The sequence below is a fragment of the Monodelphis domestica genome, chromosome 5, assembly GCF_027887165.1.
Source record: "Monodelphis domestica isolate mMonDom1 chromosome 5, mMonDom1.pri, whole genome shotgun sequence".
Taxonomy (NCBI): domain Eukaryota; kingdom Metazoa; phylum Chordata; class Mammalia; order Didelphimorphia; family Didelphidae; genus Monodelphis; species Monodelphis domestica.
Window position 1 is genome coordinate 121,339,393 of NC_077231.1, and position 19,058 is coordinate 121,358,450.

General features: G+C 44.0%; 1 protein-coding gene across 1 annotated transcript; it reads right to left on the bottom strand.

The window, feature by feature from the left end:
- Positions 1-11,772: 11,772 nt before the first annotated feature.
- On the bottom strand, positions 11,773-19,020 carry GNB3 (G protein subunit beta 3). The gene is made up of 10 exons (XM_001365250.3): positions 18,038-19,020; positions 17,383-17,472; positions 17,163-17,201; positions 16,906-17,012; positions 16,761-16,824; positions 16,479-16,641; positions 16,296-16,362; positions 15,946-16,147; positions 14,226-14,442; positions 11,773-12,434 (listed from the first exon to the last, which is right to left on the bottom strand). Exons 2-10 carry the CDS (start codon positions 17,437-17,439, stop codon positions 12,328-12,330), a joined length of 1,023 nt encoding a protein of 340 aa, XP_001365287.1. The 5' UTR covers positions 17,440-17,472; positions 18,038-19,020; the 3' UTR covers positions 11,773-12,327.
- Between the last annotated feature and the right edge of the window lie 38 nt (positions 19,021-19,058).

Below are 19,058 nucleotides of genomic sequence, written 5' to 3' on the forward strand. Positions count from 1 at the left end.
GTTCTTATCAAAAGACTTGAATTGAAGAAAAGTCAGAGAACAGCCTATGACTGAAGTATCTTTCCCGTTCTAATCCCTCCTCTCCACTCAGCTACTAAAGTGATTTTCCCCCAAAGTCTGACTTCTTACTCTCCTCCCCTATAAATTTCAGTGGTTCCCTATTGCCCTCAAGTTAAAATAGGAAGTCCTTAGCATTTAGGTTTTTTCACATGTCCCCTTCCTACATTTCCAATTTTCTTCCATATTGCTTTTGTGTATACTCTGTGATCTAGCTGGGTCAGATCTACACATGTTTACCCACACTGTGTCCAATCTTTGAGCCTTTGCATTGGCTGTCCCCTGTGTCTGGAGCACGCTTTTCTCATCTTTTTTAACCTCCCTGACTTCCTTTAAGACTTAGTTCAATTTCTGCTTCCTGCAGAAGACCTTTCCCAGATTAGAATATACCTAGTCATTTATGTGTCCCTCTCATTGGAATGTAAGCTCCTTGGGGCCAAGAATTGTCTGCATTTCTTTGTATCCCTTTTATATTCTCTCTTGCCAGTGCCTGATAAACTCTTAATAAATATTTAACTTGACCCCCATTGCCTAGCCCTTACCACTCTTCTGCCTTGGAGCCAATACACAGTATTGACTCCAAGATGGAAGGTTAGGGTTTTAAATAATAAATAAATAAATAAATAAATAATTATTTAACTCTGGGGCAGCTGGGTAGCTTAGTGGATTGAGAGTCAGGCCTAAAGAGGGGAGGTCCTAGGTTCAAATCTGACCTCAGACACTTCCCAGCTGTGTGACCCTGGGCAAGTCACTTGACCCCCATTGCCTAGCCCTTACCACTCTTCTGCCTTGGAACCAATATACAGTATTGATTCCGAGACGGAAGGTAAGGCTTTAAAGAAAATAAATATTTAACTCACTATTTCTGTGACCTTAGGTAAGTCATAGTTTTATAACCTAGATGTGTTGGCTTCCTCTTTTGTAAAATGAGAGGGTTGGTCTAAACCCCTAAAGGCCCCTTCCAACTCTAAATATGGGAATTTTGGCCAGGTCTTCTTCAAGATGATGGAACGGGAAAAAAATAAGGGAGCCAACACTATCTAAAACACCTTAAAACAGAAAAGTTCCTCACTCCTCCACCCCTTTTATTCCCTCAAATATTTGAAAAATCATGTGAAGAAGAGATGTTCACTTTCATCCTACTCTTTGTGACTTCATTTGGGTTTTTGGGGGGCAAAAATGTTAGAGTGATTTGCTGTTTCCTTCTCCAGCTCATTCTACAGTTGAGGAAACTGAGGCAAACAGGGTTAAGTGACTTGCTCTTCCCAACTTCAGTCCTACTGACATTGTCCACTATACCAACTAACTACCCCAAGAGATAATCACTGTCAAAAAAGCCACACTGTCCTGCTTCCCTAGAGTGCCAGACCTACTGCTCCTTTTCCCCCCACAGCCCTATTTATTGCTACCTCAGTCCTTACTCCCTTCAGCCCAACCAAAATTATCCACTACCTTCCATTTCCCCACCTCTTTGGGTTTAGAAGGCAAGAGGTCCTGAGACCTATCTACTTATCCTTCACTCACCCTTCGCTTTCTACCAGAGCTCCAGAAGCACCTATATCCCCAGCTAGAGGGAGGCTCTATTTCTCTAGCTTCCATGTCCAAGTATGTCCCAGAATTCCTTACCTTAAATCCAGTCAATGGCCAGAACAATGGAGAGGCCCTTTGACTCCTCATTTCCCACCTTGTAGAAGTAGACCTGATTAGAGAAACTTTTCCCTTCTCCATTCCGGCATTCAACCAAAGCCTGAGCTATTCAACAACACTGAGAGGATTAGGCTTCCTTTCTGCTGCCCTACCCTACCCTGCCCCTATCTTCCCCCTCCCCTCAAAAAAAGCAGAATGAAACCACCTGTTCCATTACTTCCAGCCACCAACCAGGACCCCATTTTGTTCCTACTCTGGACCTTGATCAAAGTCCCCATTCTCTTTTGATGCCATTTAAGGGCAGTGAGAATTCTCTGATTTCTCAACAAGTGACCTAAGTAGAGGGGAGTCACCCTAAGCCCCATGCCATACTCTTTAGGTCAATCCCTTCTAGCCTATTCCTGAATGGAAAAGCAAGTAGCAGTTTCAAAAATTCACAGAATCTTAAAACTGGAATGGACTACAAAGGCTTGACTATCTAGTCAAGAATCAACCTTTACAAGCATCTTATCTGCATTTAGAAGTAATCATTGAGCACTGACTTGAAGACTTTTAGAGAGAGAGAACCCACTACCTCCTGAGGCGCAGTGCATTCCATTTGGGGATACCTCTAAAATGTTTTTCCATTGCATCAAGTCTAAACTTACTGCTTTGCTATTTCTACCTCTGCACTTAGAGGGCAAGCACAGTTAATCCTTATTCCACATGACAACCCTTCAGATACCTGACGACAGCTAAGTTTTCTTCTCTGTGAAGAGTGAATCAAACTTTCTTTGTCTATCAATCAGCAATTTTTGTTAATCAAAACTTCAAGCACCCCTACTTAACACTAAGTAAGAGTGTTTGCAAGTCACTTGCTAAGTGGGTGACATCTCCAGAGGTGACTGACCACCCCCTGGGCAGTGTTAAGCAAATTGAAAGACTGCAATTGGTTACCATAAAGTAGAGGAAGGGACAGGAAGTGATGCGGAAAAAAAAGACTATAAAAAGCCCTGAACTTCCTTTCCAGAGATCTTCAGGCTGGTGATTTGCCTCTTGGAGGTGGCTTTGGACTTGGGACTTGAACTGCTTCTTGGAAGACTGCTCCTGCATCTTCTCCTTGGACTTAGATGTTGGAGGACTTCGCCTTGGGTGAGTGAGTAGCTGAAGACACCACTGGACATGGTCCCTGCAGGGCTGAGCCTCACTTCACTAGAGAAGGGCTAGTAGGCTTATTAAAACCTGTCTTGTTGGTTACCTTTTTCCATTTTCACTTTGTAAATAAAGCTACTAAAGTCATTTTTGACTTAAGTTATAATATCTTTAAATCAATGATCGCAATATTACTTTAGAATTCTTGTATTTATACAAGCGACAGCTTCTATACAGGCAATGAATAAAGAGCAAATGGAACAGAGAAGGAGGAAGGAACATCAAGCAATAAAACAGAAATCCCAGAGAATTGGATATAGGCTTTGGAAGAACTCAAAATACAATTCAAAACACAATTAAGAGAGGCTGAAGACAATTGGGAAAAGAAGTTAAAAACTAAGATGTCATCTGGAAATAGAATTCTTGTATTTAGTCAAACCCCTAAATTTAAATTATTACATCTCTCTAGATCAAACATCCTCACTTCCTCCAACTGCTACATGATATAATGTTAAGGCCCTTCACTGTCCTGGTTGCCTTCCTCTTGACATTTTCCAGTTGCATGTCATCCTAAATTAGGTCCACTCCTTGAAACAACTTGAGGGCCATTTCCAAGTTCTAAAGATTTTAATGAGGAGACTTGATAGGTTTCTCTCAACTTTTTCAGTCATACATTTGGTAATAGTCCCTCTGTGCTCTGTCCTCCCTTTTTAGACATTTAGAATATTGTGTTCAATTCTGGGAGCCATAGTTTAAGAATCAATCAGTCAGGGAGCAGCTTAGAGGCTTAATGGATTGAGAGTCAGGTCAGGATATGGGAAGTCCTGGGTTCAAATCTGACCTCAGACATTTCCTAAGCTTTGTGGCCCTGGACAAATCGCAACTCCCCATTGCATTGCCTAGCTCTTACCACCCTATTGTCTTGAAATCAATATGAAACATTAATTCTAAAGTAGAAAATCAGAGTTTAAGGGGAAAAAAAGAATTGATCAATCAATTTATTTATTAAACATCTACTATGTGCCAGACACTGTGCTAAATGCTAAAGAGACAAAAAGAGACAAGAGAATTTCTGCTCTTATCATCTAAAGAAAATCATTAATAAACTGGAGAGTATCCAGAAAAGGGCAACAAAAATGGCAAAAGTAGCTGGGTGGCATAGTGAATAGAGTGAGAGTTTGGACTTGAAGTCACAAAGACTTGAGTTTGAAGACCACCTTACACATTTAATAACTATGTGCCTCTAAGCAAGGCTCTTTCTCATCTATAAAGTGACGATAATTCCAATGTCTCTCTAGAGTCTTAAAGTTGTTTTCAGGATTGAATGAAATAATCTTGAAAGGACTTTGCAAACCCTAAAGTGCTATCTCAATGTTGGGAGTTACTATTATTATAATTATTGGCTGACCCAGCAGAGAATGTTTCACCTGTAGATTTGGTAGGGAGGAGCAGCCATGCTAATTCCCTTTAAATATTTGAAGAGCTGTCATGTGAGGAAGAAACTGGCCCCAAAAGGTTGAACTAGAAATAGATAGAAGATGAAGAGAGGCAAATTTAGGCTTGACATCAGGAAAAACTTCTTGAAACAGAGTTGTCCAAAGGTACAGAGGGCTGTCTCAAAAGCTGGTCAGTTCTACTGGTATCTCATTCTTACTAGTGGCCATCACCATCCTTTTTCTTTGGTACCCACTATGTGACAAGGAAATCACTTTAAAAGACTGATATATATTAATTTAAGGTCGCCAAGGAATTCAGCTATGTAATTCCTAAATGAAAACTCAAGTTTGCAGTCAATCTTTTATGGAGTTTAATTACAATAGGAGGAAGAAAGGAATTAGAGATAGAGAGAGTAAAAGGGAGAGAAAGGAATAGGGCTTAAATACCCCTTCTGTTTAGGCTGGGCCAAAAGGCCCAAGCCCTTAGATAGCTGGGGCAAAGAAAGGAGATCAGTCCCTATTACTCACGTGACCAAAATGGAGAAACAGTCTCAGAGGCCCCCACCTTCAGCTTCCTTCAGAGCAAGCTTCTCAGAGTACACTGCCACCACTCCGGCCAACTCCTCAACCACCCCGAGTCTCCAGACCCCCCTGATCTTTAAGGAAACCATCCAAGTTGCCTCCCCTCAGTTCTCACATCTACCAATCACTGTCCATCAATTTCCCTGTGCCAATGGAGGCTCTAGCTTAACCCAGGACCGCCCAGAGGCTTTGCACATGTCTGTTGAAGGTCATATTTTCAAATGATTAAATCTTTGCTCCTTTGCTACAGCCCTTTCTAAATCCTGTTAACCTGAGTAGGGTAGAGATTGGAATAATTAAATTTTGATCTAGGCTGCAGCCCTTACTCAATCCTGTTAGGACTGAATAGGGTGGAGATTGATTCCAAGTATCTCCATTGTATCAATTCTAAAATCAATCATGACTCAAAGAAATTCCTGTTCTATGCTTAAGCATAGGTCAAAGTCCTTTCCATTGTTCAGCAAAAGGTTTCTGTCCTAAAGTAATCTTAAGAAGGTAGAAGGGGGAAACTCTCATGCCAATGGGATTCACATTCCAATAGCCAAGACCCACTATCAATAGGGAATTTTTCAAGTATGAAATTTCCCAATGGTGAAATTTCCAACATTTATAAGTCTAAGAAATTTTGAGGTTTACAACTAAGAATGAGATGGAAAACACCCTGTGGTAGAGTGGAAAGGGTGTGGACTCTCAAGTCAGATTCATATTTCATGCTCTGCCACTTTCTACCCATGTGGCCTCAGGAAAATCCCTTAATAAACTTCAGCCTCTTCACTTCCTAGCTGTGTGACCCTGGGCAAGTCACTTGACCCCCATTGCCTAGCCCTTACCACTCTTCTGCCTTGGAGCCAATACACAGTATTGACTCCAAGATGGAAGGTAAGGGTTTTAAAAAAATAAATAAATAAACTTCAGCCTCAGTTTCTTCATCTCTAAATTAGGAACAATGAAATCTGAAGTTCTTACCTCCTAGGTTTGTTAGGGTGTTCAAATGAGATATAACTCAGGAGGATTCATTTGTGCAAAATCCTTGGTAAACCATGAAGTACCATAGAAGTATTATTTCCGACTCTCTTCTTAGGTATTATCTCCTTTCTTTTTTATGATTCCACTTTAAAGCAAGCATTGTATATGTAGCCTCTTCCTCCCCAGCCAGTTCCTCAGTTTTTCTGAAGTTTCCTTTTGTCCTTGCATGAATTACTGTACTAGTCATTAGACTAGACAATTCTTGTAATGTTCTCCTTCATATCCTAATTATGTGCCCCAAGAAGGTGGAAGAGACCTCTCTGTATCTCATCAAAAAATGGCTGCTTCAGTATCCTTCAGTATTGCCTCCATCCACCCACTATTCCCTTCTTCCTCTGACCATTATTAGATTATCTTTGACCATTATATCCCCCCTCAGTGGCACCCAGGGTCTATATCATCATGTCATAAAAAGTAAGAAGCTTTTTCCCAAAATGGTCCATTGTTTCCCTCTATAGAAAGAACTTTATGCCCATCATCATGTTCCAGATTTTGGGTGGTTCTTCTATCCTTCCTTCTTGTCAAGTTCTCCCATCCTCCAATTTCCTAAGTGAGAATTTTTTTCTACCTCTTTCTGTTTCCTCAAAGTACATCCATTATTTCAAAGCAAGTACCTCTAGCCTAGACCAATGATGTCAGACTCAAATGGAGGCCATTAATCCATACACAAGGATCTCTGCTGGCCACATATTAACTTAGTTTTAAAATGTAGTCTACCAGCTATATAACCCTGGGCAAGTCACTTAAACCGCGTTTGCCTCTGTTTCCTCATCTATAAAATGAACTAGATATAGAGAATGAAATAGCAAATCACCCCAGTATCATTGACAAGAAAACCCCAAATAAGGTCAAAAAGACTTGGACACAATTAAGATGATAGAACCACAACAAAAAATGTAAACATGTCTATTTTTAAATTTTTATGTATTTTCCTAAATATTTTCCAATTACATTAAAAAAAAACAACAACAATCCTTAGTTGTGGCAAAATTGGGATACTAATGCATTGCTGGTTGAGTAGTGAATTGATCCAACCATTCTGGAAGGCAATTTGGAACTAAGCCCAAAGGGCTTTAAAAGAATGCCTACCCTTTGATCCAGCAATACTACTACTAAGTTTGTACCCCAAAGAGATAATAATAAAAAAAATGTATGTACAAAAATATTTATAGCCACACTCCTTGTGGTAGCAAAAAATTGGAAAATGACTGGGGAATGGCTGAATAAGTTGTGGTATCTGTTGGTGATGGAATACTATTGTGCTGAAAGAAATGAACTGGAGGAATTCCATGTGAACTGAAACAATCTCCAGGAACTGATGCAGAGTGAAAGGAGTAGAACCAAGAGAACAATGTACACAGAAAGTGAAACATTGTGGAACTCTCCAATGTAATGGACTTTGATAATATAAGACAATCCCAAGGGACTTAGGAGAAAGAATGCCTCCTACATCATGAGAAAGAACTGTCGGTGTAGAAACACAGAAGAAAAACTAATGACATCATTTGTTTATATGGATATATGATTGGGGATTTTGGTTTTAAAAGATTGCTCTATTGCAAAAGTGAATAATATGGAAATAGATATAAGTAATAACATTTGTATAACCCAGGGGAAGTACTTACTGGATCCAAGATAGAGGAGGGAAGACGGGAATGAAAGAAAATGAAATATGTAAACATGGAAAAATATTGTAAAAATGAAAAGTGGGAAAAAACCCAACCCTTACCTTTCTTCTTAGAATCAACACTATGTATTGGTTCCAAAGCAGAAGAATGGAAAGGGTTAGATAATGGAGGTTAAGTGACTTACCCAGGGCCTCCCATCTCCAAGCCTGGTTCATTTTATTTACCAAGACCCCTAGCTGCCCCCATCCCCAACAACATTTTAATCTAGTTAGGGTATCACTTGGGAGCATTTTAGGTGGTATGTGTGGGGGTTGGGGGGAGGGCAACACTATCCTAGACTTTTCATTTTGTTCTCTAGGACAAGATTTTGGCCTACATGGGGGTAATATGTGGAACGGGGATGGTACCACCAAAAATACATAGTACACTTTCCAGATCACAGCAAAAATCTCCCATTTTGGTTTGAAACAAGCTTTCCCAGCCAAATCCAACTGTATTTGAGTGAGGAGAATAAAATATTGCAAGAGGAGGATAGTGAAGTCCATCCAGCGGCCTCTCTGAGGATCCAAGGTCTCTCTGCCCAGATGTGATGATCTGGTCAGAATAAGGAGATGAGACACACTGTGCATTCAACCCACATATGCACACATCACACACAGTGCTCTGCCATAGTACCATGGTTTGTTTATTATACAGGTTTTTTGGTACATGCTTCTTTGACACACAATCAATCTTTTACATATGTGACATTCTACAACTTGATTGGATATTGTCAAAACACCTAAACAACACTCTTGTGATGTTATTACAACAAAGAATTCTGTGATCATTTACTAGGTTTCTACAACACTCTGTGATAGATATGAACAATGTGAATAAAGCCATTTGTAGGTTAGTTAGTACCCCTTACCCTGCTGAGAGGATCATTATGCTCTTGGTCAGCTTTCACTATCAATCACAATTTCTTGGGAGATGAATAACAAAACAGTACCTAAGTGTGAGGACTTAAAGCAGACCAGTTTGGGAGTTTTCCTCAATTTACAAGTTCTGTTTTTCTTGTGTTACTTTGAAGTGCCTAGCAATGCTGCCTGGTTTTTGTTCAACCACAAATTCATTGGAGTGTGATAACTGTAGGGAGATTGATTATGGTGCTCAAGCATTTAGCCAGTGTTTATTGTAAGGCCTTGAAGCGTGTCCTGTGATTGAAAAAGGAGGGGTTATATGCAATAATCTTTGGGCTTTGATTCTGTAATTGCAATCCTTTGGGGCTATTAATCTAGGGGGATTAAAGTGGAGTATATATTTATTGATCCTATAAGTATTTTCTCTCCTACTATTTCTCCTGTATTGGGGAGAGATTAGTAATCATAGCAAGTCCATTAGTGGGGGGAAGTTGGGGAGAGAAATCACAGAGGGAGATCAGTGGGGGCATCAATTTTCTGGGGGCTGCTTTGCAGACCCCATTTCTGTAGACTGTGACCTTGTCAACCAGTCAGGGTATGATGGCCTCCAGCAGGAGTTCTAAATGCGTTCTCCATAGGTTAGGCTCTTGGAAAAACATTACAGATGAAGAGTGATTCGGATCCAGAATGGAAGACAGTATTTGAGAAGTTTCCAGGCATTCGCCAATCCCTGCAACAAAGCCCCTTCCCTTCAACACCGTATTCTTTCAACGATTCTATGGTTGTGAAATGAGGACTATCACAGTCTTAAGAATCAAATTTGTGGATGGGCCAGAGGACAGCGGAAAGGTATATATTGGGCATGAATAGGCAATGGCATATTCCCAAGGATATTTTGTATGCAAGGAAGAGTGTAAAATATGTAAGCAGAATCGATCCGTGCAGTTTTCCAATTAACTTGATGGGCTTACTCAGCAGTCAGCCCATTGTTGCTTTAGAGTACAGATGTGCCTACTGGTACCTCATGAAGAGGACAAAAATAATTACCAAATTAGAATTGGAGACATATTGGCTAGTTTGGAGCTATCCTTTGGTGCCTTCTGTGGAATAGGTCTCAGTATCTTGAGCTAACCCTCACATGAGAATAGATTCATCAGTCATTTACACAACAAGCATTTATTAAGATCCTACTATATGCTAAATGGAAAGCTAGTTGGCATAGCAGATAGAGCCCTGGGCCTGGAATATGGAAGACCTGCGTTCAAATCTGGCCTCAGACACTTCCCAGCTGTATGACCCTGGGCAAGTCACTTGACCCCCATTGCCTAGCCCTTACCACTCTTCTGCCTTGGAACCAATACACAGTATTGATTCCAAAACGGAAAGTAAGAGTTAAAAAAAAAAGATCACACTTTTGTCTTCTCAGTCACCTCATCTTTTGCTCATTATACCTGTTTAAACTTTTCCTTGTTCAAATGACAGACCAGAGGACAGTAGTATGGACTTGTCCACTCTGAGGCATATTTTTTCCTCCCAGGCATTCAGGTTCTGGCTCACATGGATGCTTCAGATAGGCAAATTTTGTGGACAGGTTGTACCCATTTAGAAAGCATTCACTAGTAACTGATTGACAAAACCAATATGCCTCTGCCTCTCCCTCCCCAGATTCAAGAAGTTAGAGGAGGACTTTCTAACGCAAGAGGCTGCTTTTTTTTCCTTCATCCAACTTGGGGTCAGGGATGCTTTTTTTGTTTGTTTGGTTTGGTTTGTAGGCATGGCAGTGACAGATTGTCAAGAGTTCTGGCTGAAATATCTAGGTACAGTGTTACTCCTGAAACCCTCTCTCCCAGTAAGGGGAGGAAAATTTTCTGGGTTGTATGATCCCAGAATCTTTCTAGCAGTAAAGGGAGATTTTTAGAGGGAATTGTCTTAACAATAGCTCCAAGAGTGAGCGTTCAGAGACTTGATCTTTTGGAAAGAAGTTTCTGATCAGCATGTCTTTTGGAAAAGGAAAAAGGTTTACCCAAGTGCCACTTTCCACTGGGAATCAGTAAAAGACTAAAGCTATGAGATAAAGAAGCAGAAGACCTCCTCTTTATTTTCTATGATTAATGTGACTTATTTGGACGAGGTTCATTGGGAAAGAGTTTGTCTGAGGAGCAGTTCCAAAGTGTGTTTGCCTTCCAAGTACAGTCCTACATGGCACCACATGGGAGAAATTTATTTCACTAGAATATCAGAATGTAGCCTTCAACTGAGCTTAAGGATAAGTGGTGTGTGTGTTTTCTTATTTGTTTATAGGCTCTTCTGAGTCTCCTGTACCTTCTATATTTCCTTGTGAGATAAAATAAAGCCTGTCCTCTACCCTAATATATATTTATTACCTCAAGTGCTTTTTCCAGAGTTGGGAATCTCATTAATCACATTTGTAGACACACACACACACACACACACACACACACACACACACACACACACACTTTGGGGGATTTCTCAGAGCAGATTCTCAATAAGGGAATGTGAGCCAAAGAGATAATGACCTTTTGGACCCATCCCCAAGATCTGACCTAGTCTGGCTGAGTTTAGCCCTTGGGAGATCCTGATCCTGGGTAACATACTGAAATGTGTGAAAAAGGAGGTTATCTAATGACACAAGAAGAGCAAGGATAACCAATGGAGAGCCCAGTTAAATGCTGGTAGGATGTTAAAAGAGGAAGACTTCTACTGTGTCCGTTGGGTCCTCTTTGAAGGGCTTATGAGGGTATGTGGACAGAGTTGTAGAGGAAAAGTTGTAGATGGGTAATAAAATATCACATAGATAATATTTAAGCTTCATTAAAGAACTCCCCCCAAAACTATTCCCTATCCCCTGACTAGGAGACCCCTAGACCAGTCTCATTTTCTTCTACTTTCCATCTTCTCCAAAGTAGCAAAATGATTCTATTCTCGACCTCTCATTCTGTCACCTGTTCTAGCTCCAGACTTTGCCCAGCAGCCCCGGGTACCATTATTTCCCTCTTCGCTCCCTCTCCTTATAACTGCCCTCACGTAGGGGATTCTGAGTTGGACCAGGGGAAGTTACGCTTCTTTCCCTCATTCTGCCTTTTGCCTAAGACCAAATAAAGCCTGGGGGCTATCATTGCTAGTATCTGCACAGGCTTCTTCCTTTCCCCTTCTTGGACCTCTGGAAAGTTCCCAAGGTTCAGATCCTAGAGTTTGGGGTCTTCCATCTTGATGGAAAGAGAAGTCTAGGCTCTTCATGGGTCACCTTAAGCAGTGAATGAAAGGCAAGGATGGGGCCCCTTGCCCAAGAAGAATGAATGTGAGCCAGTTCACAAAGATTACCATCCAATGGGGCTGCTCTTTGTTGAATGTGAGCTTTATTAAATCGACCCTTTACTGAGTCTGAGCTAGAGAAGAAGGGCCACAAGGAAAAGAAACAGGGATTCAAGAGGGTCACTAAGCAGGGCACAGACATGGGGAAGAAGTTCTGGTTTACCCCAAACCTTCTAAGTCTGGTCTCCTAGGGTGCTTGTTGGAACTATTGGTGAAGAATCCAGGACTTTGGAAGTCCTTGCTTCCTTTCAGAGCTAACCATCTGGCTTTGGAGACTGCGAAGGGTATTTGGAGAAGAAGAGGAAGATGCTAAGTAGGGGTCAGAATGATCACCGATGAAGGTGGGAGGGAAAGCTACACATATGTGGGGGCTGATGGCAGCAGAGGGAAGGGGACCTTTATGGCCTTTCGGACCCAGGCTTTGCTACTTGCATGTTCTTTCTTTTCTACATTTCCTAAACCCCACCTGCCCTCTAAGGTGGAAGTCCTGAAGAAATGAAAGCAGGTGAGTTCAAATCTTCAAAATGATGTGGGCATCAGAAGTCCAAGTTGCCCCTCATCTCTCATCTTCTGCCACCCTTTTCAGTTCCAGATTTTGAGGAAGCTGTCCCAGGAGCCTGTGGCTACTGCCATCCCATCAGCTGTGATCCCCAGGCAACTGACCCTGTTGTCATGGCCTGAGAGGGTCCCTAAGGGAAAGAAAGATAAGTGACTAGACTTCTGGGTTTGAGCAGAGAAGAGTATTCTGATCAATGGCAGCCCTCACCTATGGGGTGAATTAACCCCCCAAAGAATGGGTTCTCTCTCACCCTCAGCAGCAGTGGATAGATAGAGTACCAGGTGTAGAGTTGGGAGGACCTGGGTTCAAATCTGATCTTAGCCCCTTCCCACAATTATCTAGCCTTATCCAACTTGTCTGTCTTAGAATCAATACTTAGCATCCATTCTAAGACAGAAGATAAAGGTTAAAAAAAAAAGTGGAATTTTCTGTGTGTCAAAGAGCTTATTAGACACGGCATTCCCTCTGGTAGAGGACAAAGGAAAACCAGGTCTTGTGGTTATAAAGAAGGAGGAGTAGGGAGTTCTCTCTGTTCTCTGGTGAAAGCTGGAGGAGGCAAGGACAAGAAGAAGCAAGGCTATTCTCCAAGGCCAGGCTGGTTCTAGCTTATCGATTTGGCATTTGGGTCAAGAACAGTTCAGGGAGTCCTTGGAGAAACTCCTCTGCATACCCTGATGTCTCTGGATCTCTCCCAGGTGACTTACAGATCCTGGGAGAAAGGATCAGTCCTAGGATACCCCGAGGGGCTCATTTCTGTTATGGTTGTTTCCTCCCAAGCCCAGGCCTGACCAGTCTGTGGTGGGTGCTATTCAAGGGCATTTTCATCTGTATCTTTTACCGTCCCTTGATGAGGGAAATGGGATGGGTCTTACATGGTTAGATAACTGGGGAGCGGGAGAACTGGGAATGGTGAAGATCAGAAACAGAAATGGAAGGAATCTTTGATCATCTAGTCCAATCTTCCTCCATTTAAAATGGAAAAAAACTGAGCTATTAAATGGCTTTGAACTCAAATCCTCTGACTCTAAATCTAGCATTCTGATTCTAAGGTCAACAGGAGATTGTGGGAATCCTCCTTCACTTCCTACCTTGACCTCTCATTGCTGAATACAACTACTGCAGAGAATCAGGGGCAGTACTTGTGGAGAGATGAGAATGAATAGGGTTCTGGAGCAGCCATGAAACCGTAGAAATAGAAGGGGAAGGGATAACTAGGTGACTCAGTGGATTGAGAGCCAGGCCTAGAGATGAGAAGTCCTAGGCTCCAATCTGACCTCAGATACTTACTTCCTAGCTGTGTGACCCTGGGCAAGTCACTTAACTCCCACTGCCCAGCCCTTACTGCTCTTCTGCCTTGGAACCAATATACCATATTGATTTTAAGATGGAAGGTAAGGGTTATTTAAGAAAGAGGGGGTGGCGAGGGAGGGAGGGAGGGAGGGAAGAAGGAAGGAAGGAAGGAAGGAAGGAAGGAAGGAAGGAAGGAAGGAAGGAAGGAAGGAAGGAAGGAAGGAAGGAAGGAAGGAAGGAAGGAAGGAAGGAAGGAAGGAAGGAAGGAAGGAAGGAAGGAAGGAAGAAAAAGAAAGGGACTTCAAAATGATACAGTTTATCTCCACACTACAAAGGGAAAAATTGAGGTACAAAACATGAAATGACCTATCTAAGACTCCAAAGCTGATTAACAGAAGAACTAGGAGTAGAACCCTGATGTTCTGGTTCAAAGCCGGTTGGCCCCTTGGTGGTTGGGATGATCTTGAAATGGAGAGACTGAAGTATTGGGGAAACAAGAGGGGCCTCCGGGGTTGGGGCAGGCAGGAAAGCGGCAGATCCTAAGGACAGGCACAAGGGTCCGGAGTGGGGAAAGAGGGGGTTTTGGAAGTCACCAGAGATATCTGAAGCCTGAAGAATGGCTCCATCTTACCAACACGTTCGCCCTTCATGGAATCCCAGATGTTACAGTTAAAGTCATCGTAGCCAGCCAGCAACAGGCGGCCACTTCGGGAGAAGCCAACCGACGTGATCCCACAGATGATGCTTTCATGGGAATAAGTAATCAGCTCCTGGTCAGCCCGGAGGTCAAAGAGCCGACAGGTAGCGTCATCTGAGCCCGTACAAATCGCTTCACCGTTGGGGAAGAACTAAGAAGAGGGGCAAGACGAGAATCATTCAGGGGACCCTTTGCAGGAACCCCACACCCCATTTTTACCTTCTTATCTCTCCATAGGCCATTTCCCCTCTACTTTGACACTGACCCTCTGTGATCCCACAGCTGGACCCTTCCCTGTTTTCTGCCTCCGGACACACCAAGCCTTCTTTGCCCCTTCCCTGCGTTGGCTTGGCCTCTGGTTCTTATGGATTTGGGAAATGTTGGAAGGTCTGGGCCAAGTCCAGGAGGCAGGATTAGAGAGGGAGAGGCCATACCCCTCTTCTGCCTTGAAATCAATACTTAGTATTGATTCTAAGATGGAAGGTCAGGGTTAAAAAATATTATGAGGGGAAGGGAAAGGGAATGAGCATTTTAAAAGTACCTCCTTGGGGGTAGCTGGGTTGCTCAGTGGATTGAGAGCCAGGCCTAGAGAGGGGAGGTCCGAGGTTCAAATCCGGCCTCAGACACTTCCCAGCCTGGGCAAGTCACTTGACCCCCATTGCCTAGCCCTTACCACTCTTCTACCTTGGAACCAATACACAGTATTGATTCCAAGAGGGAAGGGAAGGGTTAAAAAAAAAAAGATCTCTTAAAGGCATTGAATTCTGAGTCACAAAGGCCCAATAGAAAAAAAAATAATGAAACATAATAGAAATAAAATAATAATGAAAAGAATGAAATGTTCATCATAATAATGAAAATAATGTAAAAATAATGAAATGTTTTCTCAGAATGGCAAAGTGGAGAGCTAGTAGGACAGGAAATTTTTTACATTATCAGGCAGCCTTTTCTTAGGTGTTTTGTTTTGTTTTTTTTAAGCCCTCACCTTCCATCTTGGAATCACTGGGTATTGGTTCCCAGGCAGAAGAGCAGTAAGGGCTAGGGATGAAGTGACTTGCCCAGAGTCATGCAACTAGGAAGTATCTGAGTCTATATTTGAACCCAGGACCTCCCCTGTTTCTCCATCCACTGAGCTACTCGGCTGCCTCTTTAAGTATTTTTTATTTGTTCACAAGGGGAGGATTTGATCTTGATGGGATGGGGAAGAAATGACTGTGATATAAAGGCCAAAGTCCCCCATAAAATGTATTTTTTAAAACTCTTACCTTCTGTCTTAGTATCAGTTCTAAGGCAAGTCACAGTAAGGGTTAGGCAATCAGTGGTAAGTGACTTGCCCAGGGTCACACAGCTGGATAAAATTGATTTTTAAAAATTATGTCCAGGGAGTAGCTGGGTGGCTCAGTGGATTTAGAGCCAGGCTTAGAGATGAGAAGTCCTAGGCTCCAATCTGGCCTTAGATACTTCCCAGCTGTGTGACCCTGGGCAAGTCACTTAACCCCCATTGTCTAGCCCTTACCATTCTTCTGCCTTGGAACCAATGCAGTATTGATTCCAAGACAGAAGGTGAGGGTTATAAAATAAATAAAAATAAAATTTGTGTCCAGGATCCCTAGTGGCATAATGAAGCCTATAGAGAGAGTAAGGGGGTACCTACGCAGATAGCATTGATGTCAGACTCATGGCCCGTGAAAGTTTGGCGGCAAGTCCCCTCTCGCACGTCCCACAGCTTGGCACTGGCATCACAGGCCCCAGAAATAAAGAGTTTGAAGTCGGGAGAAACAGCCAGACTCATGCAATCTCCTGTGTGGCCCAAAAATACCATTTTCTGCTGACCGGTCTCAATGTCCCAGAGGGCGCTGCGGGCATGATGGGAGAAACGTGAGTAGGAGAAGAATAAAAAGGACAGCAGCTCCCCTCCCGCCCCCCCCCAAAGCACATCATGTTGCTCCCCAAGTTTCCCAACCCTCTCCCCAATATTAATTCCTACAGTCCCCTCTTTGTTACCAGGTGGTATCCCCAGAACTGGTCACAATGTTGTTGTCGTCTAAGAATCGACAGCAGGACAGGTAGCCTGAGGGGGACAGAAGGGCGGTCACAGGGGCAGCGGCGGAGCCCTCAGGGGAGGTGAGGGATGCGACTCGAGGCCAGAGTCCTGGCAGGAGATGTTCCCGCCTGTCAGGACCTCACCTGTGTGGGCGGAGAGCTCCCGGCTGACTTTGACGTTGCCCTCTCGAGATTTGAGGCTGTAGATGGAGCACATGTTGTCCAGACCTCCACAAGCCACAAAATTTCCCGATGGAGCATAGGCACAGGTCATGACCCAAGACGAACGGAGAGGAATGGCGTGGACCTGTTAGAGCACGGGGCAAGGCAGGAGGGTCAGGGAGAGGGAAAGGCCAGTCCGGGAGACGTGATGGGAGAGAAGGCGCTTGGCCGGGGGCATGGCATGGGCGGATGGGGACGGAGCACCTTGTTGGTGGTGTAGGTGTCCCACACGATCAGCTTCCCGTCCTGTGAAGCACTCACGAGCAGCCTAGGGCGAGAGAAGGGGATCCAGGTTACCCAGGGATCTCTCCTTTCCCCCACTCCTGCGCTAGGTCCCTCTTCAACTCACTTGGAGTCGGTCGACCAGTGCATAGCATAGATCTTGGCCAGGTGTCCTCGGAGAGTCCGCCGTGTCCGCATCTGAATCCTCCCAACAAGCTCGAGGCCAGAAGTCAGCTAGAACAGGGTTCATTAGCGTGTAAGGGGCCAGCTAGGCTCCCAGTCTGAGCCCATTCCATCCCTGCACTCGGAGCAGGAACGTCGGAATTTCTCCCATTTTTCCCGCTCTGTCCCCATGCCCATCTCCTCTGGTGGAAAGGCTCTTACCTCTGCCAGGGTGGTATCAGCACAGGCTTTCCGGGCGTCCTGCGGGGAGAACAATCATCAAGGGAAGGGAGGAGCGATAGGGAGCCTGAGAGTGAGATCTTGGAAGCTATGGGTCCTGGTCTGCGTTGGGAGAAGAGGGGATGCCCAAGTTTGGGGGATCCAGGGGAAGGGATACTTAGCTCTAAAGTTCACGGGCTTTCTTTCTAGCGCAGGAGATTACCGCGATGTGTTTCTTGAGCTGTTCAGCTTCCTGACGCAATTGCTCCATCTCCCCCATGGCTAAATAGATGAAACCGCTCCTGTTCCTGCCCTGGCAAAGGCATGTAGATAATTAGCAAGCTCAACTATTTCATTGTGCCCATTGTACCCTCACACACATCCCCCAACAACTCCCAGCCCTTCTGACCTCCCCAAGGCACTTCCACTGTATCCCTCCACATTCTATCTAGATAGCTCCGGAAGGGAGGAACATTTCTACTAATAGCTCGAAAGTGGAAGTCTCATAAAGCACTTTCCTCACAACTACCTTGAGAAGTAAGTGGCCCAAATGTCATTACCCCATTTTATAGATGACAGAAGAGGCTGAGAGGGTCAAATAGTCACCCCTACATGAAGTAGCTACGTTTTAGCACACTTTCCACTATAGTGTGTAAATAATTACACCCTTTGGCCTGGAAGAGTGGAATTCTTCCCTAAGAAAGCTCTACCTAGGGTGCCTTCAAACGGAAAAATGATAAGGTTGCCCCATTACCCCACAAACAGATCCCCATTTCCTCTCAGTTCAGTTCTGTTAGCGTTGCTCCCACCCTTAGTTCCCAGAGCAATGGCTACCGCCCTTCCCACCCCACTGTGGTAGCAGAACCAGTTCTTCTTACTTGGGAATGGATTTGAGCTCGTTCTGGATCTTGGTTCTTCTTCTCTTGGGTCACCTACCCAGCTCTACCTGGTCCTGGAGAGTTAGGGGCTGGATAAAATGGGGTGGGGGTAGGGAAAGGACTGGATAGGAAGGTTAAGGTCAAGACCGTTGGGAAGATGCCCAAGATCTAAGGGCAAAAGGCTGCAACCAGATGGAGGGCACTGTGGGTATCAGGCTGAGTCTTCGTGGAAGCTGCCAGAGGAGGACCAGCTTCCCTCACAGTGCTCCCCTGTATTCTTAGTTGGGGAGCATTAAGGAAAGATAGAGGTAGGGGAGGAGGAGCATGTGCTTACCAGGCCACCTCTCTGATGGCAAAGATAAGAGCATCAGACCACAGCTGGGATTAGACTAAAGCTGTTGAGGATTAGGGGGTCAGAGTGTTGCTGTTGTTATTGGGGGAGGGGTGAACAAAAGAATAAGTAGGGGGCAATCAGGGAGGCAAAAGAACAACTCCCAATTGAGATGATCGGAAGAGAGGGAAGAGCCAGTCCACATTCCAGAATGGGGTATAAAGTGAGGGTTAGAGATGATGGCAAACATCCTTCTCCACCAGCCCAGAGTAAGTGGCTCCCTAGGACTGATGGAATCACCAACAGTCAGTAGGGTTTATGAAGAGAAGAGGGGGAGTCACATAGAAAACAGAGATGAGATTAGAGGAGACTGATCTGGATAATCTCCCTTCCAAAGCCCCCTACCAGCTGTCCTCAGGTCTTACCTTTAAGCCAAGGGCTGAAAGGAGCAGAATGTGGCTAGAGGGGGGAGCCCATTTGGATCCAAGGCTCAGGAGCCAAGGTTGGGAACAGGCCACCTCAGTTATTCCTCTCCTCTGTGTCAATCATCCACATCCACTTCCCTATTCCCCAGAATCCTAGAAGATCCTGTCCTGGGAGAGCAGACTGGATGGTCAAAATGTCTTGAAACCCATTAAAGCTTTGGTAGAAGAGAGGGCTGCTGAGGATAGAGGCACAAAAGGAGGTATG